This window comes from Adiantum capillus-veneris, chromosome 4 (genome assembly GCF_014529385.1).
Source record: "Adiantum capillus-veneris isolate H3 chromosome 4, ASM1452938v2, whole genome shotgun sequence".
NCBI lineage: Eukaryota > Viridiplantae > Streptophyta > Polypodiopsida > Polypodiales > Pteridaceae > Adiantum > Adiantum capillus-veneris.
Window position 1 is genome coordinate 166,834,617 of NC_140934.1, and position 25,297 is coordinate 166,859,913.

At 38.1% G+C, this 25,297-nt stretch overlaps 1 protein-coding gene and 1 pseudogene across 1 annotated transcript; both read right to left on the minus strand.

Moving 5' to 3' along the window:
- Positions 1 to 15,189: 15,189 nt before the first annotated feature.
- On the minus strand, positions 15,190 to 16,762 carry LOC147460317 (uncharacterized; annotated as a pseudogene).
- Positions 16,763 to 16,939: 177 nt separating this feature from the next.
- On the minus strand, positions 16,940 to 24,161 carry LOC147460318 (histone H3 type 3-like). The gene is made up of 3 exons (XM_086511690.1): positions 24,084 to 24,161; positions 17,176 to 17,393; positions 16,940 to 17,063 (listed from the first exon to the last, which is right to left on the minus strand). Exons 1-3 carry the CDS (start codon positions 24,159 to 24,161, stop codon positions 16,940 to 16,942), a joined length of 420 nt encoding a protein of 139 aa, XP_086367816.1.
- Positions 24,162 to 25,297: the final 1,136 nt, after the last annotated feature.

The following is a 25,297-nucleotide window of genomic DNA, read 5'->3' on the forward strand; positions in this document are numbered from 1 at the left end:
GGAATACCCGACAGTCTTACAAGAGAAAAAAACATGCTACCAACAAAGGCAACCTTACCTACACCACCAACCGCACTTCTGACTCATGTCAGGGATGACATGAAATAGGAGGGGGGTGTGTTGGAAGATTCCCAAAAAAATACCCAATTTATTCTATCTCTCATGTGTCTATAAATGTAATCCCAAGTAATGTTGACTTCTCCACAATCTCTATCTTAACCTGAGTGTAATGTGAAGCCGAGAATGTAATTATTGATAAGGAGAATGGAAAATCTTGTTTTTGTACCATAAAACCTAGAGCAAGGTATAAAATCAAATCTTGTAATGTTTTTTATTATTATTATGAATGAGGAGATAAGGTTTTGCATTGTATGCTGTGTGTTCTCTCTTTCACTCTGTTTTTGAATTGCTCACATTGCACTGCACGAATGTCGCACCAAAATTTCGAGGGCACCAATGTGTTTTTCTTATTGAGCTCTCTGTGGTTCTGATATCTACATTTGCAAGCATCATGCAAAAATTGATCAACTTCATCTATGACCTTCTAGGTGACATTTCTCTCTATTTGAGTGTTGTATTGAGATTTTGTCAATTGCATGTGATTTCGACATTAAGGAGAACCTAGTAGGCACTTCTAAATTTTGAAATACTAACCTATATCAGGATGTGGAAGGAAGTTGCTATTTTTACTTCATTTGTATTGTGAGTTTGATGGCCTAGATATGTTCCATATAATCCGAGTATGTTACCTATGAAGGTTGGAGTCTGCTGGAGATTAATCATTCAAGGATTGGCCTTGCCATGCCATCATTATCAGCCCATAATGACTACCCACCCAATCAAAACCACAATCTCATCACCACGAATTCACCTTTACCACACCTGCACATAGCAAGCTTTATCAACATTGTCTATGCTCCCTTCTTCATCCCAAGGTGATGGGATCACTTGGTCATAGTTAATGTTGGTGGTAGTTTCCAATTTGATAGCAGATCGAACCAAACATTGCCCTGCATAACACCATGCACCCTATTTGTGACATAGTTGTAGCTATCCCCGACTTGCCATTTTTACTCCCGTAGTCTCACTAGCCCATGGTACCATACCTAGGTTTCCATTCAACCCTCACCATTTGCTTATACAATCTCATGGCCCATTGCCTCATGTCCCTACTCTCATGTGCTTGCTATTAGTTCTTGCTTGACCCACCTCCCAATGGCACCCTTATGTTGTTTACCCACTCACCCCGTTGTTTGAATGTAGCTATCCATAAAGCCTCAAAGATTGTAAGCCCAAACAAGTATCCAAGCTCCAAGGTTTTGTTACTGTTCTTTGTGGCATAATGTCAAAATTTTAAGTTAAAAAAGGGTTTCCATTCTACTATAATATTCTCCATTTCATAATCACAATGTATCTCAAAATTCTCTACACCTTCACACAAAGAAACATTCAAGCAATGTATGCTTATGAACAGTGTGTAAAGATGTCACTGTATGTGTACTACTTTAACATTGTGCACATTCTAGACATAAATGCCCAAATTTGTGTACGATGATGGGGCATGGAGACGCTTTGAGGAAGTGACTCAGATGGGGCATGGAGACTCTTTGAGGGCGTAAACCTCAAGAAGTGAACCTAACAAGCAAACGCATCAACTCAACAAGAAAGTCACCTTTCTCATATTGTAAAACCTACCAATGTCCTTTCTTGTCGCTCTCGATCATAGGGAAGCTTCACTAAAATAATGAATCTATATTGTCGTTAATAGAAACTAACCAACCACATAACTTGATCCTTGAGATACTCTTCCACAAGAAAACTTTAGACATTACATACATTTCATATAGTACTTTGGAGCTTGGATGTGTGCACGCAGTGGTCTTACCAGATTCTTGGCAGTGTCTAAACTCCTTCATACATTAGACATACGAATCAAGTTTAAGCTATTTGAAAACATGGATGTGCTCATTTTCATGTGTGCTTGTGTGCTTGTGTGAAAGAGCCCTTGGGGTAGAATCTTTGAGGGGCTATGGTTGTGGGAAAGTCCACCAATGCAAAAGGGCACAAAAGGAGGGCTAGAAGTTAAAAGCCTTCGAAGGGCTTTGTGCAGTGCCGAGAAATTTCTTGCTTGAGACTAAACGCTTGAGATTGAATGCTTGCTTGAGGCTGAGTGCTTGAGGGTTATGAGCTCTTGATGAATTTGGAAGAGCATGTGATTGTGGATTTGGGCTATTTCTCATAGGAATGGGTGCTTGGTTGACCCAAAAAATATTAATGTAAGTTGGATGGCCGACTGCTTGGCATCTAGGCTCGCTCCAAAAAATTTGGGTTGTTGTTACCCACCCCATAGTTTTCAAACCGCTTTGATGAACTTTGGCCTTTTCCCATGCCCCCTCCTAAAATCTAGGATGCGGGTCCACAAGCCCCTGCACTCAAAAGCCAATAACCGATTCAAGGTAAGCTAACCACATGGTCAAGCTGCTTGCTTGTGTGGAGCATTATTGATGATGTCACTTGATTCTTCAATTATTTTGACTTTACCTTTATCTTTGTTTTTATCTTTATACAAACACCAATTAGACCCATGGCTGCTTTTACCATAATGCACGCAAGGGTTGATTTTGTAACATTTGATAGATGTGTGGTTGGTGTGGTTGCAATGTTTGCACCTCTTCTTTGTTGGGTTACTTGATGATGTAGCAACAAAATCTCCTCATCGGGTCATTGTATCTTGGATCTTCTTCTTATTCTCTTGGAGCAAGTTGATGACATTCTTTAAGTTTGGTGGGATAGGTTCCTTTTCTTTGAGTACAGTAATAATTTGATCGTAGTCTACAGGCTAAAAGCAGGTATTGGTGGTGCAAAATGTGGTGTCCTTGACACAAAAAAAACTTTGGTGAATCTATTGTTGAAAATAAATGAAGTATTACATAATCAAGTTCCTTTTATTTTATATGCTTTATATGTATACTCACAAAGTGGTGGTCTTTTACTTTATTGCAACAAGAAAACTGTCGGGTGGGGTCATTAGATGTGAGATTCTATTTTAAACACGGGAGGGCAAGGAAGTGTAAGGAGCATCAAACCATACCTCTCTCTCTCTCTCTCTCTCTCTCTCTCTCTCTCTCTCTCTCTCTCTCTCTCTCTCTCTCTCTCTCTCTCTCTCTCTCTCTCTCTCTCGTCCACGGATTGTATGCCAATGGAAGCCTACAGCAAAAACAGTGAGCTACTTGTCCTGGTTGTGCTAGCCATGGTCTAAGCAGCCAAAACCATAGTTGTAGTACTCTCTCTCACACACAATTGAACACAAAATGGATACTGCTCCAAGCATGAGCATTCTAGCCACTTCATCTCTCACAAACCTTGCTTACATGAGAGATTATTGGGCTGCAAAGAAGCATCAACAAAGAATCAAGGAAAGGGTTCCCAACATCATTGGGAGAGCTTCAACATGCAAGCCAAGGAAGAATATTTTCTCAAAAGTGGCCCAATGTTGGTGCAACCAAACACGAGGTCTTTCAGCTAGCGAGCAAAAGGAGCTATTCCAGGAACTACTCCAACATAATACATTTTCAAAGCTCCAAGTTGCCAATGATGAATCCAGTCTTGTGTCTGGCATCCGCAACACAACTTCTCAAGGTTTCTCATTTTTCAAACAAACATTTTGTCAAGAATACCTCTTTAAGCATGGTTTTAAATATTACAGTTGGCTCAGTAGTGATACAATGTAAAATTGCAACACTATTAGGTGTTCATCATAAGAACATTGTAGCGGCAACTTCTTGGCTATACATGAAAGATGAGGATGAAGTGTTACCATTGTTTTCCTGTCAAAGATTGCTTCATTGCGGGACCCATTTAAATTCCATAACAAGGGATATGTTATATGCCTTCTGATCATCAGAGACTAGGGTCTCTCCTAATAAAAAGGATATTTGTAAATTCATAATTGAAGAAAAGAGTGTTTTGAAACATTTGGTTCATTTTTTAGATGACTCTCAGGTACACCATATCATTTTTTGTTAATGTTGCCTCTTACTTGGGTTATATATAGTGTGAATAGGTCTGAATTTGGTATTATGCAGCCATGTACATAGTTTCAAGGGGAGAAATTCTACCTCTTATGGGAATATGCTTTGATGCCAAGGAAGGTCGTAATCATTCTGAAGCTTTACAGGGTCTAGGTATTGTTTGTTACATGCCATACCCAATTGATATTACAGAAAGACCTCAACTCACAATGCCAGAAGTTTCTCACTTCGGTACTTGTCAAAAGCTAGAACCAAATGATAAGGAACTTTGGTACTTCATCAAATGCTTCTTCAAAACTTAGAGTTGTATAGTACCCATAGCATCAATTTTGGTATTTTAGGATGTCTTGGTTACTATCCACATAGTACCATGGGACTGGTATAATCATGTCTCTTTGTAGTATTCTTTGTTTGTTTATCTTAACTTTAGAGTGTTGAAAGTTCCCAACTTGGCACTTTACAATGCTATTTCTAGTATTTTAATAGTATCAAGCCAAGACTTTGGAGCTTTGGTACTTCATCAAATGATTCTCGAAAACTTAGAGCTGAACAACACCCAAAGCACTAGTCTTGGTAGTGTAGGATGGCTTAGGTACTATCTTCCAGTCCCAAGTCCATGGAACTGGTATTATCATGTCTCTTTGTAGTATTCATTGTTTGGTTATATTAACTTTAGAGTGTCAAGGGTTCCCAACTTGGCACTTTACAATGATGTTTCTAGTATTTACACACTATCAAGTCATTGAGACTTTGGAACTTTGGTAATTCATCAAATGATTCTTCAAAACTTAGAGCTGACCAGCACCCAAAGCACCACTCTTGGTACTTTAGGATGGCTTGGGTATTATCTCAGTACCAAGTCCATGGCACTGCTATTATCATGTCTCTTTGTAGTGTTTTTTGTTTGGTAATCTTAGCTATAGAGTACCCAAAGTTCCTAACTTGGTCTTCACAATGTTGTGTGTAGTATTTTCACAATACCAAGTCATTGAGGCTTTGAAACTTTGGTAGTTCAAAGAAATGATTCTTCAGAGCTGACCAACACCCAAAGAACCAATCTTAGTACTTTAGGATGGCTTGGGTATTGTCTCTCAGTACCAAGTCGTGCATTTTTCCACACATGTCGGTGGTTGGGAACTTTCCAAAACACCTTGTGCAAGCCACAAATGAATACAAAAACACAACTAGATAGTCCTAGCAAGCTCAAAGGGGCAATGGTGTGTCACTCACTACTCAATGCTTGTGTTGTGAAGGATCGTGTGCTGCGAAGAAGAAGGAGCCACCGCCATCGCGCTCAACCGCCTTGCCACCACCGATGCCACCACAATGCTCAGTCTCTCTCTCTCTCTCTCTCTCTCTCTCTCTCTCTCTCTCTCTCTCTCTCTCTCTCTCTCTCTCTGAAGCATACACACATACAAAGACACACACACGTGAGCACATGAAGGAGAAGAAGATAGAGAAGGAGCAAGAGCACTTCTTAGATGCACCTCAAAGAATGAGGCTTTTACGTCAAAATAGACCTTTTATAAGAGTTTGGCCCATTCACACATGGACGCCGATAGTGGCTGATCGTTGCAAACATATTGTAAAAATAAGATAAGTGGTGCATCTCTCATCAACGATCATCTACACACCTATTGGACCGACAAGCCCGGTCCATGACTCAAATAAGTAATAAGGCGTCCATCAAAGGTGATAGGGTGTTCGTAAGGGTTAACATGCCCCCCTTCCTGATGTAGATTTTGTCCTCAAAAGCTATTGAGATGAAGCCCATTCGCCGAGGTGAAAGAGCATCTGAGATTAAATGTACTTAGCCTTCTTCAAACACTAAAAAATCAACCAAAAATGCCATAGTAATTTTATTCTCATATACAATTAAAAAGCATATGCAGTTAGTAGGCACACAAATTGATTGGTAACAAAATATTAAACAATTTGTTGGCAGTAAAACATTAAACTATAATATTATCAAAGGCATAAGCAGTTGTAAATCTCAAAAAATAAACAAGTCTGGTGTCACTAATTTAACGATTAAGAGGCACAAGAGGTCAACTATTAATACCATGGAAAAGCTTCTCAATTCTCTCTCATCAATTAAGCTGTTTAATTGCGAGAGCAGAGTATTTCATGTTCGAGGGCTAACTAGAGGCTATACCTAAAATACCTTCTAGTTAAGCTACGATAAAAGGAATTGTTTATGAAATCATCGCCTGAATTATCCCCTTTGTTTGACCCACCAAATCTTTTCAAATTGTTTCAATTTTTTATATGTGTGCTTATTTTATATGCCTTGGGCTTTTTGCTTTTCAAGGAAAAGCGCCCACAATGGGAACCTCTAGGGCTCTAGTACGATAGGCAATACATGCAAGTGAAGTACCAAATTAAGATTTTACATTGTTGGCACTTTTGTTTTTTGTTTGTTTGTTTTTCATTGCCTTTTAATTTTGTAACTTTGGGGGGTCATATTGCATTGTTACCCTCCCAAGGCTCATCACAATAGTAAACTCCCTTCATATCTTCCTTATCATTAGAGGCACAAATGTTTACTAAGAACGTCACTAGACGTCTATGTCCATCTTGGTCAAAAGGGTAAGCGTATGCAATTGAAGAGACGTTCTCTACCAAGTAGGGATCATCAGTCATGGTCAAGAGACGTATCAACCATTCTAATTTCTCAAAATTCTTCTCACATGCTAGCGTATCTACCAAATCCCATTCACAGGCAAGCACCGAGTAGACTATGTGAAACACTTGTGAAAAATAAAGAGGATACCTCTCATCCAAGGTAGGAGGGGATGACTCTAGCGTACTAGCCATATATGTACACAGATAGATTTTGGTTAGAGTGAAAATATATAAGGGTCATGTCAGAAGGTCATGTCCTTGTGCTGCATAATGTGTTATTATGAATTTGTAGGTTTCCAGATTTTGTTTGGTGGCTCTTGCTCTTTTACTTTTTTATTTGTTTTCTTGAGTATAGGACTATTATATACATTCCCTAAGATTGGGAGATTAAGAGGTCAAGGAGGAGGGTTAAGAGGGGATTAAGTGAATGATGGATGTCAGCAAAAACACTCCCCCCTTCCTTGGGTAGATCAAACCTTTTGGAACGATGTCGTCACCTTTTGAAACCACTTGTTCCAAGTTGTTATGGGTGAAGACTTTGAGCAATAGCTTTTTACCACACTAGGCGTTTCATATAGTTGCAAGAGTGGTAAGGTACTCTCCCATGATTTTACTTGCAACATTTTTGTAGGTGGTGAACTTACAACGACAGGTGAAAATTATTTGTTGTTTGTATGGATATTTACAATGTAGGTGGAGGTTGTGTCGAAGCTTGTATTTCCTATATGAACTACATGAAGAGCAAGAAGATTCATTTTTTTCTATAATTGAGCAGAGCAAAACAAGTCGTTCTCGTTGGGGTACCCAAACTAGCTACAGTTCAGGTGTATAGTGTTTTGTGATCTTTCCCTTCCTAGGATCTTTAATCTGCTTTATCATTACAGGATTTGACTCACATGGGTCTATAGGTGATAGGTGAGAACATAATTTACGTTTTGACACCCAGATTTGATCATTCCCTTCATAGTAGCCTTGGGCTTCCAATAGTCGTTTAGGAATCCAACACAATGTTTTCTTACATTTTTGGAGCGAGTAGGGCATCTCTTACAAGACTCCTATTTTTTATCATCAGAATTGGCTAAAGAAGCTGTAGGGACCCATTTGTATGTTATCTTTGCTATATTATGATGAGTTTTGTGAGTCTCATGCTTTGTTTCAACCACAAAATTTGAAGCTCTAGACGGTTGGGCTATAGGTACAGATGGTTCAACCTCTTGGACATGCACTGTTTTGGGTTATATCTTCTCAGCAGGTGATATCTCAGGGACTAACACTTGAGTGGCAAGGCTAAGACTTGGTTTCTATTTTGTGACACTCCCAGTTCCCCAATCAATAGTGCATTTTGTGGCTATCATTCATGCACGTCCTAGGTTTATATTACCTTCCAAAATTCCAGCAGGCAGCATGACCAAAAAATCATGAGCTACGGCCCCATTGTCATATCTGACAGAAGTGTGTCAAGTTCCAAAACCCGTAGTTTTATTCTTTTTGGTACCCTTGACTTGGATGGTACTCTCAGATACAGATGGATTTCCTAACTGACACCACATCCCATATGACAACATGTTATATTTAGCACCCATGTCCAATAAGGCATTATATAGCACTTTCCCATAGGTGCTATTTAGCTCAATAGAGTATCGTAGCGGTGTGTCAAAGTCCAACCAATCATACTCTATTTCAACGTGAAATGCATACATGTAACTCCAACGTTGGCATCTTATACGTTGTTGTCACTCCTTAGCCTCAGCTTGAGCCTGTATCTTTTTCAATTCTGCTTGTGTCTTGGCTGACTTTTTTATATGGATGGCAAATAGCTCCTCTTGGCTTAAAAAATTGTAGTATCTTTAAATTTACTCCCATTGAGGAATCTAATGGTTTCAACCCCATCAAGAGTTTCCACATGAATGGTACCTTGTGGGGTGATTTTGCATACTCTATATGGTCCTTTTCTTGTATATTTTAACTTTTTCTTCTCGTTACGTGCTTGATACATAAGGGCTTTATCCCCAACCTTGATATCCTTGTTCTTTAAATGATGGTCAAACCCTTTTTTTATCCTATCTTTCTCCACAAGTTCATTTTGCACAACCAATTGTCTTTCTTCATCTAGCCACTCAAGAATATATAAGCACTCAACTAAAGGGTTACCATCCTAACCTTCTTGTGAAGCCACCCGCAGACTAGGAATTACAAACTTCCATGGCATAATTACTTCTTGGCCATATACCATTTTGAATGGTGTAAAATTAATAGCCACTTTGTAAGTAGTACAATAAGCCAATAGAATTGATGTCATTTGCTTGTGGATAAGAAGGCCTGGACTTATGGTGGGCTATCATAAAGTTTTTTGTGAGTTCCTTTATCACTCCATTTATAAAATGAGTACCATTGTCACTCACAATTTCAAAGGGACAACCAAATCGTGTAATAATGTTCTCAAAGAGAAACTTAGCATTTGACTTTGCATCAGCCTTGCGTGTCGCCATGGCTTCCATCCACTTCCTCACATAGTCAGTGGCAACAATAATATATCAAGATTGAGTGTTATGAGCTACCAAATTAATTGGGCCTACAAAGTCTAAACCCCTTATTTCAAATGGTTGAGTCACACTTCAATAGGATGTAAGGGCATCTTATGCTTTTGTTGTGTGATCTTGTAACATTGGCATTCATCACACCCTTTTGCAAAAAGTGATGCATCCTTGACCACCAATAGCCTAATTGCAACACCTTTCTAGTAGTTAGTTTTCCTGAGAAATGTCCTCCAGCTATACCCATGTGGGCTTCTTGCAGTATGTATAAAACTCATCCTCCCGGGCACAACGTCTAAGAATATCATCCTTCCCTAGCTTGTAGAGAGTTCCTGCAATTAGAGAATAAGTTTCACATTCCTTTAACAATTTTTGAGCTATATCCTTACAAAGAACTTTAGGTGGAAAACCGTTACTAAAAAGTTCACAATCTTCTCACTCCTTTCAGGCATGATCTCTACTAGGAATAGGAAAGTATCGGGCAATTCATCATCTATTCCAGTAGGGGCTTCACCATTGGGTATGCGAGACAAATGAACCACCATGACATGTCTTTTACTGGGTCTCACCACAATGGTAAATTAAAACTCAAGAAGATTTAACAACCATCGTGTAATTATTCCGGTGGAGCAAGGTTTGTTTACTATATACGACAATGCTTGATGATCAACATAGAAATAAACTTGTTGGCAAGAAGGTAATAGCAAAGTTTCTTTACTATGTAAATCATAGCTAAACCTTCCCGCTCTATAGTGGTGTAGTTCTTTTCATCACCATTTAATTGATGACTTGCAAAGCTAATGGGGTAGTCTAATTTATGTTCTCCTGGTTGAGCTAGAACACACCCAATAGCAAAGTTTGATGCGTCAATATGCACATGGAAAATTTCATTCCAATTGAGCACTCGTAAAATGGGAGCATTGGTTAAGGTCTTTTTTATAACTCATAAGCATGGTCACACTCTGCAATCCAATGGAACTCAATAAGAAGTTTGTACAATGGACGAGCTATCTTGGAAAGGTTTAAAATAAACTGCCAGTAATAACCAACATGGCCCATGAACCTTTGAACTCCTTTTCTGCTGCAATTGGGTTGTGGAAGGTGTCCTCAAACACTTGTTTTCTTGTTTTTATGGTTTTTTGAGCATTGATCTTAATACTTTTCTTGTCCACTAATCATTCTTAAAATTCCAACCTAATCCTACAAGGTACTTAGCAAGTACAATTTACTCCCAAGCTACCTCTACACAGCAAAAGACGACACTCCTAAGCAATGAGCTTTTAAGAGAAAGTTTAACTCTAGCTGATCCTAGAGGAAGTGAAAGTAAAATACACTAGATTCTCTTGTTTTCCATAGTTTAGGTCTATTCGATACCCGACAATGGTGCCGAATGTGGGTGGGTTGGTAAACCTCACTCTTATCTTATTGCAGACATAGCAAGAACCACGAATATAATAGTCAATCCATGGGAAAAAGCTGACTTGGCTAGTGCATAGAGGCTACAAGGGGTGTCAATCTCTTAGAAAACAACAGACAACTCACATATAACTCAAGCTACACTCAAATGACCTTAATCATCAAAAGCTAGTCGCAAATCGGCCAAGCAAACCATGATCTTTACAGCGTGTCAAACAAAATTTGAATGCTATAAAACTTCTAGGACAATTATATAAGACCTAACCACACATTCTTAAGGTCTCAATTATCACTTTCAATGAGTGGAAAAATTGTGATTATTAATAGCAGTGAGATTTTGACCTAGTCATTTCTGATCCTGAATGCATCTAAATGCTTAGCAATGATGGCCCGATACCCTGCCTATACTTACTTTGTGATTTCCTAGCTTAAATTCCTACTTATAATAAAATTTTAGGCCGTGGCTTGGTGACATCAAATGCTACAATTTATCATGATGTGCTTACGTCAATGTGTAGAGCTCTTACCTATAGTTGCAACACGACAGACGGCACTGCAATGTGACAACCGACATGGGAGATAGAAGCAAGAGAAGAAGAGAGGAGGGCGTTGTAAGCTCACACTGTGTATTTCATTATCCAAAACTTTATAAAAACTTTACAAAGTTGTCTTTTATACCTTAGCCAAGGTTTCTTAGGTCAAAAACTAATCATTTGGGAGCTGTAACCAAGGATTAATTGATACAATCTGGAAGCTTATAGCTCTGACTCATAGATTACAATATTCACTCGTCAAATAGGAGTTACAATATTCCCAATTTATCAAAAGAATAAGTGTTTTTACAATGAAGCTCCTGAAAAATGCTACATGGGTTAGCTTGCTGCTAACAAAAGTTTCTTTGGTACTCCATCCTTCTCCATGTACAGAATCCAGTTCAATCAGAGAAAGTCTTCTATTAAGCCACATCGTCTTTGTCCTTTGCAAATCCATTTTTATGAAACATGCAACAAAGACATATATAGGCAAGAACCATTGAACTTTAATCCTTCTTGAAATACTACCCGGAGACATATCTTTAAGGATGTCTTCTTTGATCTTGGATTTGAAGCTTGACATAGTACATGCATCAGGAGCTTCCAAATCAAGTGATCTTATGGTTGTAACGAGTAACTAATGTAGTTCTCCATATACACCTTCTCTTGATGGAACCGTGTATTCTGCAAAATAGAGAAACAAATCCTTTGTTTTGTAAAAAGAAGGTGACATGTCAGCATACATAACATATGCAATCCCCTTATGCATTGCTCTGATGTTCCACTAAGGCTCTCCTTGGGCTGCCACTCCACAGTTGTTGAAGGAAAGAATCTGAAATGAAATAAAAAGTTAGAAAGAACAATGGGACAATGTTAAATTCATTGTACCAAATCAATAAGATTTTGTAGTAAGAATGGAGTGTAGGATGTTCATCCAAGTTTAACACCACATCTACAGCCATTATCGGTCACTTTAGAAGCAAGAACATGACCTTTCCAATGGTTTTTTAATTTTATTTCATTTGATTCTCTTCACTCTATGTACATCTTTGCATGAAGGAAGCATTGTTACTTAGTCATTCATACAAAAAGACATGGGTTTCCAAAGACCATCCTCTCTAACGTTATGAAAGTCACAAGAAGTTATTCTATGAGAAGGGCGACGTGTAGAAGACACCATGGAAACTTAGAGATCAGGAAAGAGAAATGAAAATATAGTGATGGAAAGAAGCAAAGCTTTCACAAAATGGAGGGACAACCACAAGCTTTTGTGCATCCTCTAAAGTGTGTGCTTGAAGCATTGCATCATCCGCATACAACAAAATCATGATTACCGCATTGAAAATAGTGACCTCTTCAATGCCTTCTTCTTGCCTAAAGTCAAGTACCATTTGTTCCAATTGATTGATACATACACTAAAGAGAGTTGGTGACAACAAACATCCTCGACCCCGATAGTGCTTGCATAAATTTTTGAAATTCCTCTTCCCATATGCAATTGAAACATCACCTTCTCATAGATTTGAGAAAATGCAATCACAAACTCACTTGGGACTTGGAGTTCTTCCATCCATATCACAAGTTGTTATGAAAAATCATATCAAAGGCTTTCTTAATGTCCACAAAGCAAAAATACAATTGCTTGCCTTTCAACCAACGTTCCTCCATGAGAACACAAAGAATGACAAGATGATCAATGGTGCTATGGCATCGATAAAACCCCGCTTGTCCTTTGCATGCTTGCCAATCACTCAATTTTATCTCCATTATGCACCTAGAAAAAAATTTCATAAGAGATCCTATCATTATAGTCCGATAGTTATTTACATTCTTTACATCCCCTCCTTTATGCAAAGGCTTGATTCAATTAGTGCTCAAATCATAAGGCATACCATGTTGAAGTGCAAGGTTGAACACATCCACTCATGTGCAAAATCTCCCATCCATTTTCTCATTTCCGGCTTGATACCTTGAAGATCTCCCGCTTTATGAGTTGACAACTTTTGAAGCCCGTCACACATATTCTCAATAGTACCAAAAAAAGACATACATGGAAGTGGACCATAAAATTACATATTTTCAGCATTTGGTTGCTCATATAGTTGCCATTTGACATTTGTCTTTATCCATAGTTGCATCTTGCTTTATCAAGGACTTTTGAGAATCTTAACATTCTTTATCAAACCACCTTTTGCGTGATCTAACTTTGTTGATACCATGAACATGCTTTATGGCAAAACATTCTTTGGAAAAAGGGATATTCTTTTATTATCATTTTTATGTCCCACCAAAATTTATGAAGGATTGGGGCGCTGCCACCAAGGTTGCATTGCCTAGTTTCAGAAGTGGAGAGTGACCATTGCCAAGCTCAATAAAAAGTGAGAGCTATAGGTGCAAGATCTTTTATGAGATCCAAAAAATTTTAAAGGCCAACATTGCAAGCAAGATGAACAAAGTTTCAATGTTTATGCCCATCATTGTCTTTGTGGATTTCTTTGTAGAGCTTGATGTGAAAGTCTCTACAACAATGATATCGTTTAAGTGCTTAGATAGTGAAGATGTGTTAGAATTTTTTATGAGGATTGAATTCAAAAAACAATGAATGGAGTACTTTGAAAAATGCAATGTGGTTCCATTACATGTAAATATATGATCCATACCCAAAACTTCATTATTTCTTTTTTATTATGGTTGATGGCCTCGTGTGTGTGTGTGTGTGTGTGTGTGTGTGTGTGTGTGTGTGTGTGTGTGTGTGTGTGTGTGTGTGTGTGTGTGTGTTTGGGGGGGGGGGGGGGGGGGGGGGGGGGGGGGGGGGAGCTTGATTCCTTTATATCAAGACATGGATGATCTTGCTGAGAACCCCATTCAGAACATTGATGTATGGATGCACAATGAAGACTTGACAACATTGAAGATAAGAACCAAGTGCTCATTGTACCAAGTGAGACATAAATTACACAATGAGGAGATAGATTTACCTTCAAACTTTTCTTTTCAAATAGCTGGAAAGAAGGTATGTAGGAAATAGTTTCTTTTCTAATGGAGAACTTTTTGTGTGACCGATGCTTACTTTTCCTGTTTTTCAATATGAATTGTAGGTCTCCCAAGGAGGATTGAGAAGAAATATTTATGCCAAGAAGTTTCAAAAGGAATATTTCATCTTCTTCTAAGCTAAATCTTGTTAAAGCCTATGTAAATTTTATCAAGCTAGCACTTTGTACAAATGTTGTTGTCTCTTCTTGTAGTAGAGACATTTTGTACATTGCCATATCAATGACAAATGACGTTTTGGTTAAGATGTCTTCTTTTGTTTGATTTATTTTTTAGAGGTTTTTTTTAATATCTTATTTGTATGTTTGATGTCAATGTCATCAATATTGTATGCCTTCACAACACTATAAATAGGCCAACTTGGTTTAGGTTCGTCACCCTTTCTCCTCTTCCTCTTTCTATGAGCAATAGGTCAAGAGATATGGGTAAGGATTTTGGATCCTCTTCCTCATTTCTTGTGAGCAAGGAGGAGAAAAGAAAAGCCCATGATAAGGAGGTAGAAGAGAAGAAAGAGAATGATGATGAGGAAGGGGTGGAAGAGAAGGAATACCCTAAGCCATTTTTCACTATCACCACTTATTTGAAGCAACTCCCACCATGTTTGGTAGATTTCCTAGGCCCTTCTGGGTGGGGTTGGTGGATGTCATGGATTATGGATTGGGCCTTGACATTTTGCAATCAACACAGGTGGACTATGAAAAACATGCAGAGACAAATGAAAGGCAGCCATAATTGTTGCAAAAATTGAAAGACTTTATTGGGAGCTACACGAGAAATGGAGCTAGCGAAAGTTGTAAAATCTACATCATACTCTCAAGGAGAGAATTTGTAATGTTGTCTCTTTACAAAAAACATGAGTACGTAATGTTTTCTCTTTACAAAATGGTATCAAGTATAGAGTTGGTAATGTTTTCTCTTTACAAATGTTCTCATGTAGATAGTATGTAGAGAGTATGTCAGGTAGAATATATACTGCTTTGCAATTTACAAAATTCTACTTCAAAAAACACTTTTGGGGTTTTTGGGAGTCCTAGGAAGCTTTCTTGTGCTAGCTTCCTCTATTTTCCTTGGGATCTTCCTTGGTGCTTTGGGCTCTTCTTCTGTCTGCTTGCCCTCCTTAGGCTCTATCTCCTTGGGCTTCTTTTTCTCCTCCTTGGGCTTCTTCTGCTCCTCTTTGGCATGTGTTTATTCTTTTTGGGGCTCTTTTTGTGGGAAACATGCTTCTTTCCCTTCTTTGAAACCTCTTTGGGCTTGTCTTCTTCCTTTGGCTTCTCCTCCTTCTTTGGCTTCCCTACCTTTTCTCTTTTGAGTGGATCCTCCTTGACTTCTGTGGTGCCTAGACTCTACCTTTGGCTTCTTTGGCCCTTTGGGGGCTTGGGTGTTGTGGGTAGTTTTGCTTGGGCACTGACCATATATCTAATCAGCTTTGCCCTTACCAACCAAACATGGTTATTGCTGTAGCAAATCCTCTTGATATAGAAAAGAAAGATTATTGTGACCTTACCCAAATAGCAATATTTTTTCCTATTTATATTTCCAAATGCTTACCCTAATAGTCTTTTTTGGGTTGCAATAGGTATAGTCAACCACTAGCTTTGCATTTGTTATCAGTCTCCATCCACATGAGGAAGCCTCCTCATGCAATGGTGTCTACACAAATAGAAGTGGGAAAATAAATACACAATTTTAAGCTCAAACTACTTACAACCTACTAGAAGTACCATACCTTCACATTTAAGATTTTCATGTCATCCATGAGCCTTGTGATAGGAGAAAACAACTCAATTTTCTCTATCAGCCTTGAGACAACCCTATTGAGGAAAATTCAAAGCATTGATACAAAATAATTGAAAGTGGGAGCACTGGGTAAAGTATGGGACTGTCACACTTACAGCATAGCCATTCCATGGTGTCCCTCAAGAGAGTTCAATATGAAACATGTTTTATCAATGATATCAATTGCTATAAGACTCCAATGAGAGCTATGGCAAGACCAGTGGAAATTGTCAAAAGCTTTTAAGTCGAAATTTTAAAAATGAAAATAACCTAGGGTTGTAGTATAACATACCTCTCATGGTAGGGGCAGAGGAGGAGTTCACAAGTTTCAAAATCTATATTGGATAGCTAGGTCCGTATGTCAAAATGAGTTCTCAAATAGTGAGAGATGGTTGGGTCAATTATATCCAACTTTTTTGGATATATAACTTATAGTCATGCATCAATAATCTGCAAAGAAATTCAAAAGAGCACTTTATAAAAATAATATTAAAAAACACATATATAATGTTGATGTTTAAGCAAACCTCAAGGATGCAAGAATAATATGGTCATTAATCTCTCTTTGCCAATCTTTGAGGATTTCAACACACTTAGCATCTAGGGTAATATAATATGTTCTTTTAAGAAGTTCAATCTCTAAGAAATCAACCACCAAGAAGCCTGTGGAATTGACACTTCTCAGTAATGAAGGGAGTTGAGCTTCAATCTCCCTGAGTTCATTAGTTTCTAGCTCCTCCCTGTTAACTTTGGGCTCTTCTAAAACATCATCCTCTATTATCTCCTCAACCAACATTTTAGGCTCTTTTTCCTTTCTTGATGGGGGTATGTTGAGAATGTTGAAGGTTTTCTCATCTTGCAAAGGTATTGGTTCAAGAATTTTGCTAAATTTGTACCTTAGTCTCATCAAGATAATCATATCCTTGTCCATAAGTGTAACCAAGTGAGAGTGGGCTACACATATTTATGCATCTTAGAAGAGCTCAATTAAAATTTCTTCAGCAGCCTCCTGAATGCATACCAAGGCACCTCTGGTCCATCTCATATCAATCTTAAATTGCTCTGCTATTTGCCTACAGGCCCTTTCGAAAGGAAGCCTTGGAATTGCAATTTTCAGAGCCATTTATGCTCTCCTTATCTTCCTCAAGCATCTCACCTTCTAAGAGAATATTCTTTCCTTTACATGTTGGTAGTTTCATACCAACTCACTTTTTGGCATGTTGCTTGGAGGATGCAGCTCCCTTATCTCCTTGTGAGCTCTCACCTTTGTCCACCTTTGAGCTCTCACCTTTGTTCCCCTTTGAGATCTCACCTTTGTCTATTGGTTTGAAATCAATCGGTGTTCCCTTGACATCTCCTCGTTTGACATTTTCTCTAGGAACCTTCCTTGTAGTTTGTTTGGTCCTTGCCATATCTCTAGATTGGACCTAAAAGGACAAAAAATTATGAACATAGAGTCACTATATTTTTTCTTCAACAAAATATCTTAGACCTGTTCATTAAATTCAAAGGGAAACGTTCTATTGATATTGCACCAAAAATGACACTTGTGTCTTCTCTATGCAAGAATAGTGTAGTTGAACGATAGTATAGCTGGACGAATGCCTGACTACTCTATTTTTGCATCGAGAGGACACTACCAAAAAATGTTGAAAAAAAGCCAATTGTGTCGTCCCTATGCAAAAACAGTGTACTAGGACATGTGTCCGGCTACTTTATTTTTGCATCAAGAGGACACTCTTATCGTCTCTACACAATAATAGTGTAGTCAGGTCTGGCTACTCTATTTTTGCATAGAGAGGACACTACTGAAAAAGGTTCTAAAAAATACTTGTGTTGTCTCTACGCAAAATTAGTGTAGTCGGACACACTTTTTTGCATAAGGATGACGCATCTTTTAAAAAATATCATAATACCTCTTATGTCGTCGCTATGCAAAAATAGTGTATTTGGATTTTTGTTTGACTACATTGTTTTTGCATAGGGACGACAAGATTTGTGTTTGCCACCATTTCTACAAAATAATTTTATATAACAATAGATTTAATGAGAATCCAACTATTTCAATGACGAATCAATAATAATTATAAACAAAACATGAAGGTTCGGTTTAATCAAATATGTGAAGCAAGAGAAGAGGCCCGATGTAAGTGTACCTTCAGCAGCTTTGAAGATCAATGTGGAGTCTGCAATGGAGCTAATAGAAAAAGATTTGCAAAATTCTTGTTTGAGTGCGATGGCCTCTATATATAGGAGTACACAATTACCAAGCACAGTTTACAATGCATGGATGTGACCGTTATGCATGGATTTGACTGTTGGGCACGTGTCCCAAGGTGCATGATTGACATGATAATTCTATTTATAGCTCTACAAGGAGATATATATATAACACTTTAACATCAAACCACCGTATTTTGTGAAAGTGTATTGTACACATTTCAAAGCTAAAGAGCTCAAAATGTTCCTACAAAAACATAAAGGTAACCAATTTAATTCATATTTTTTAGGTGTTGTCTTTTTCTTTGTGTTTTTTTTTAAGATGTCATGTTGCTTGTATACAAAAATAGAACACCCGGACAACCATCAGTGTGCTCTATTTTTGCATAGAAATGATACAAAGAAGCATGTTTTTTTTTAAAATGTTATGTCTCCTGTATGCAAAAATAGAGCACCCGGATGGCCGTTCGAATGCTCTATTTTTGCATAGCAAGGCCACAATGTTACAAATGAGAAGTATGTTTCTATAAGGAATGTACTATCGCCCATATGCAAAATAGAGCACTTGGACGACCGTCCGAGTGCTCTATTTTTGTATAGCAAGGACGTAATGTTAAAAATAAGTAGTACTTTTTTTTAAAGATGTGGTTTCTCCCATGTGCAAACTAAACACTCGGAAAGCCTTCTGCGAGCTCTATTTTTGTATAGGGACGACATATCACTATGGTTGTTGAAGGGTGAGTATGACCAATAATTTTGTCAATTGTATGACATTTTAAAGTTTTTGTTTTTGTTTCTTGTGCAGAAAAGGCTACTACTAGAAAGAGTTTGGAGGGTCTTGATAATGAAGAGGTTGAGGAGACATGTGATGATATTTTAATGGAGCTACATTACCAAGTCAAGAAATTGTCTAAGTTTGCCTATGTGAAAGAAATCTTGAATGTTCCTTTTGATTTGGAGAGATTTCTAGAAGGGTTCAACAATGATATTCTTGACTATCAAAAAAAAAATCTGACCTTACCAGGGATTACAAGCTTGACATCTTTGTACACCTTCATGATGTTTTTAAAATAGGCAACATAACACCAAGCACAAGCTCCAAGTAGTTGGTATTACTCCAAGATGATTGGAAGAAGGTCCATAGCACCCTATTAGTGGCATGGAAGACATGGTTGCAAGCTTGTGATTGAACATATAGTATTTTTTCTGTTTTTGAATCTTGTTTTACTAGAGGAAGGAGAACCCAAATCCCTATAGAATACAACATTATGAATATCCAAGATGTGGAGGAAACACGTGAAGATTTAGAGAGTAAATGGAGAGGGTTTGAAATCAAAGAGATCTTAGATGTTGTAGAATTCAAGGCAAGGAACATCACCAAAGGGGAGGAGCCAATCCATATTCTAGAGGAAGAGCTTGATCCCTTGCTATGCACAACAACCATGCCCACCTACAAGATTAACAATAAGTAGTATTTGTTGCTACATGATATACAAAACCTCTTTTATCTAAGAGAGGATTACTGCCTTGCTATTTTGGCAGAGTGGGAAGAGCATGATAAAGGCTTTGTGGATTACAGAACACCATGCCCATTATCATTACTTGATACAGAATCTGAGAAGTTTATTGATCAGTCCCTTGCTGGAGAGCATGTCCTCAATGTTGTTCAAAGCTATGAAGAGCAAGGGCTTCCCATACATGAGGAGTTCCAGTAAATTTAGAAAATAATGAAGATTGAACAAATGGGCATAGAAGTCCCAAGAGAGAGCAAAGAGAATAAACCAAGTTTTTCCATGGACCTATGGAAAGAGGACATTTTTGAAGATGATGAAAACCCTAAGGTAAAATGGTAAAACTTTATATAATTTTTGCAAGCACGTTATTTAGGCCATTGAGATTTTAGTGACATGTCACTTCTATTAACTAATTTAAGGCTTTTTTTTTCCATAGATTGATATTGTAGATCCTGACAAGTTTCTAGGGAAAGGGGAGGGCTTGAGGCCTTTGGATCTAAAGAGGGACCACAGTTTGGGCTATTACATTGGGAAGCTCAACAAGGAGAAAATAGCTATCTACCACAAGTATGATTGTAGATAATGTGCTGCACACAAAAAAATATAAATTCTCAAACAAATTATGCAAGTATTGAAGCAAATTAGTAGAGTCAAAATTCATAATTATTACCATGTAGTGTGTGAAGTGCTCTGAGATCTAAGAACTTGTCATAGCTTTCTTGAATCTATTCAACTCTTTCTTAAAGTTGGAGAGGCCATTCTTTTTCCAATAACTTTTATCACAATAAGAAAAGACTGCATCCAGGGCTTCCCACACTTTTGCCTTCTCATTTCTTACTATGCTATCAAATCCATGGTCCTTCAGAGCATTGTGCAGAGCATTTCATTGGTTGTATTGAACTTTAGATGAACCCTATCCAACTTTCCATGAAATCCCAAGAATATTCTGGCCTTCATGCCACCAATAAAAGATTTTCTAGGGACATTACTTCCACCATATGACCTTTTGGAATCTGACTCAATCACAACATTCCACCCATGAGTCCAATATCAGACAATACCCTCTCAATACTTTTTACTGCAGTTTCTCTAGCTAATAAAGGTTGTAGTTTTCATGAAACCCTATGTAGAGGTGCACAATCTTATCAATGATTCTACAAAGCGCATGCAGTGTGCAGAGGTGGACATTTGAAAGGGGAATATAAAAAAACAACTTGGAAGTTTGGATCTTTAGAGTGTCTATATGGGGCTTTATTCCAGTAGTAGGATTCAACTCCTTTGATGCACCCATGTAGTAGACACAATGGATTTTGGCATTGGCACCCCTAGACACATTGTACATACATTAGTGTTTTTAGCCCCCCCCCCCATGTGCCATTCCACCTTGTACTTATTAAAGCCCCCAACATCTAGCTCCTCCCTAGCTTGTTGAGCTTTGATTATAGCATAGATACTAGTGTGGTGGAATACCCAATTCAACACATTGAAATCTTCACTATCAACCTCAAAAGCACCCAACCACCAAATTTCTTCTTAGACTGCACACCAAACTTTTTAGGGTTTTTTTCCCTCTGTGGTATAAAGATATCTATTCATGAGAGCTATTGATACTCTCTCATGCTAAAAGCAAGGGATGGTGGTACAAAATTGGTTGTCCTTGACAGTACCTTTTGATGGTACTTTGACAAATCTTTGCAATGCGATTTATCCAAGTCATAAAAGAAATTAGTTATCATATTATATATCATTGGATACATCTTTAAAAGAGGAACATCAAAATAGAATGTCGGACAAGTTTTGACACAAACTACAAAAATTTTACTAGTCCCCACTTTTTCAGTGGTACCAATAAGGTGGAAAAAAAATTGATCCTTTTTTTGTACCACCATCCCTTGCTTTCAACCCTCAAGCTTTCTACCCTTCAAAATATCACTGTCATCTAATTCAATGACAAAAATGGCTTGCCCATTCACCTTAGCTTTTTGAAGATCATAGAATTTTATGCTGGCCCTCTGCAAAGTTCTCAAGTCAAAGAATAAATTGTTGAAAGAGTTAAACTTGAGGTCTTTCTTCTTACCAGGATATATGTCATTGATGTGAAGAGGCTCTCCAAGCATCTCCATGACCTTGGAATTAATTATGAGCCTGCTGACCTGCTGAACAACTAATGGATTTGGGAGCAAGGACCCCTTTACTGACTTCTTTAGGTTTTTGTTGAGATGAACTTGAATAGCTTTTCATAACTTGCCCTATTGATTCCAAATTTGTCCAAAGTTCCTTGAACTTCATCTTTGTCCAAAGTAGAACTTTGCAAAATTCCATTGATGCCTTTTTTCCTAGCAACCCTAAATATTCTTTCATTCAATAGGTTTCCATCAAGAATAGGTGGAATCACTTCACAAAATGATTTGTGATGCACCTCTCATGTTTCCTTGTGAGCAGTCTAGCTAAACTAAGGACATGGGTAAACAGAAGGAAAGACTATAGCACCCAAAGATACCAACTTGCAAAATAGATACAATTTGAAAAAAAAAAAAATTTACCTCACTTCTTTGATTCTTTTGTTGCAGCCTCCACCTCCTTGCTTGAGACTTTCAATATTCTTCAACTTCATTTGTCTTTGTCTAAGTCCAAGCTCTATCCTCTTTCTTCTAATTGTGTTCAATAATGATTGGAGGTTCTTTACCTTCTCCTTTATTTCTTGAAGCTGATGATTAAGAGAATCCTTGAACTGTAGTAGCAAATGATTTTTTAGCTTAAGAATGTGCCTCTCTATTGCAAGGTTTTGTGTATAGACTAGTATCATTTCATACCATCTCCTACAAATCTCATCAATGAAGAACAATTGAATAATGGTGGGGTTCATTTGGTGATGGGGTCTATGGGATAAAATCTACCATCTTCCATAGATCAATGTGCTTCTTTTGTTCTAATCTCAATTGGTCATGGTTTCTAACACTTTTGGTTGAGTGGTAGTGTTTATATCTCCACACTTAGGGGATTTTGGATCATTTTCTACAATGGTTTTGGACCTTGTTGAAGAATAAGAACCTTGCGAGTGTCGGAAGACATTATATGTAAAATAAGAGATAAGAGTCAACTTTCCCCAGTCTGTTCACTTCAAAAATTCCGTTGCAAAAAAGCTTTCCATAACTTTGAATTTTTTTTGTTTTTACATCAATGCATGTCCAGACGGCATCATGCTCTTTTATTGAGGCTATAGATCCCCAAATTGGATCCAAATTGAAGTTTGGATGAGGAAGTTATGATCAAAAGAGTGAGCTACTATCTATTAGGTCAAAAATCATTGCACTAAAGAGAGAGAGAGAGAGAGAGAGAGAGAGAGAGAGAGAGGGCTATGTGGATTCAGTAAAAAAAGTCAAGCTTTCTTTGTTTAATCAATGGCTATCACTATTGAGCCAATGACGGCACTTCCTGAACACACATGCACATAGAGCATTGTGTGTGTAGAGAGAAAGATAGATGGAGAGAGAGAGAGAGAGAGAGAGAGAGCTAAAACTAGCCTTAAAAAGATAAAAATAGCCTTAAAAATGTGCACCAAGATTGGATAGGCTCCACACTTATGCCACTACCACTATCTACAAGCAAGCAGTGCCAATAAAAGCTACAATTTCTAAAAAATTTGTAGAGTTTGGTCAATTGATTATCCACTAATAAGATCATAATTTTTGAGCAGGGAGACCGGCTAAGGATGCACACTATGTTCAAAACTACATACAAGGTATATCATTCACCTTGTATGTAAGAGGAGAGTGCTTGGGGAGGTAGGGTGCAATAACTTATAGTTGCCAAATGAAGTTTCCACTGTTCACCTAACATGTGGGTGGGGAGAATTTGTAAGAGAGCACATGAAAAATCCAGAATGACACAATCGCAAAATGCAAGTGAAGTTACAAATGAGCACATGCCTTTGAGCTTATACATGATCTCTCATCTATACAAGTGACCGTTGGGGGCTTTCCATGTGGCACACGAGCCTGCCATGTGGCACATAGTCTTGTCATGTGGCACACGTGCATGGTTGACATGTGTCGACAACGATCAAATTTTGCCCCATATGTAAGTGCAATTACCACTTTTCACACACACCTTATACCTCACAGACACTCTTGCATGGCAAGATCTTGTTCACCCCGAACTCTTGCAAACCTTCCGATCACCTCGTAGTTGCTGCCTTTTAGTGTATGTCAATTCCAATCCGCACGGCGAGATTAAGCACCCCTCCTCTTGCATACCTCTTATTGTGCCTTGAGGCTTCCTTACCTTCTTATCATGCCATACCCTCTTGCATACCCTTGCTCTCCCACCATTCACTTCCAAGACTACCAATTCCTATCCCAAGTCATTCATCTTCTATCCCACCTCATCTTTCAACTCCTCGCCTTCCCCATCCATCAACTCTTTGCCCTGCCCATTCACCCCCTTTTGCTCCTCTCGCATTTCGGCACGACAAATCTGGGATATTTGTACACTTCATCTCCCAGCCACATCGCATTGTTTGGGCTTGTTCACTCAATATTGGATCTCTTGAGACCCTCTCTCCAAAGCCCAAAAAAATGAGCCTGATTACTGAGAGTCGAGAGGAGATTTTGGAGGAGAACCCAAGCAAGAAGCTATTGGTTGTTGTCATGGATGGTGGTGACATGGAATTGTACACAAAATCATATGACATATTCAATCCTCAATTTTATCTTGAAATTGTGTTACACAAATTGAAAGATTTTCTACTAGAGGAGGTCAAAAAATTCGAGGAGGTAGTTGAGGATTAGCGTTTTGTATTGGATGGCAAGAGTTATTGTCATCTAACTTAATTTACTACCAACCCTGAATTTACAACCAACCCAAATGAGAAGGGAAAAGTAACAAGGAGATTAGGAATATTTTCCAAGAAGTCTTTTTTTGTTTTCCGACTGAGAATTTATTGTCCTGTCCATTCAAAGCCTTGCAACCTTGTTCCAAAGGAAGCTATTTTCTATTTGTTCCTTAAATTTGACATGCAAGGCAAAGGTCAAGATGAAGTGGAAGATATAGATAAAGAGGGAACAAATACAAATGTTTCCATAGTCTTGCAGCTTGAGAAAAGTGTTCTAGAGGAGGGAGAAATTGATGTTGGAGCAGAGAAGCAGGAGAGTTCAAATTTTGATGTTGCTCAATTTAGAGCTAGTATTGTTATTGATGAGCCCACAGAGGAGGTAGAGTTATCTGAGGCCTCTTTTATTGCTTGAATCCTTCCCTTCTTTTATGTCATAAAAACTAATATCTAATTCTCCCAAATTCTTTTCTCATGTTAAACTGATCATTTAATATGGGGAGGTACCAAGGGAGTAAAAGCTAGAATATTGGTAAGGTTGTCAGATTGGTCTCAGCAGGGATCCAAAGGAGGGAAAACAGGGATCCAAATGGGGACAATCTGAAAAGAGCAATGTACATCAATGGAACTTAAATGACCTAAGGTTCAGCTCCATTAAGACTTCCATAGGCTAAAGTTCCAAAAAATTCATTAAATAGTCCAATGGTCAAAACTGGGGAAAATTGGATGATTATGGAAAGACTAAAAAATACTTCCCACATCCCTA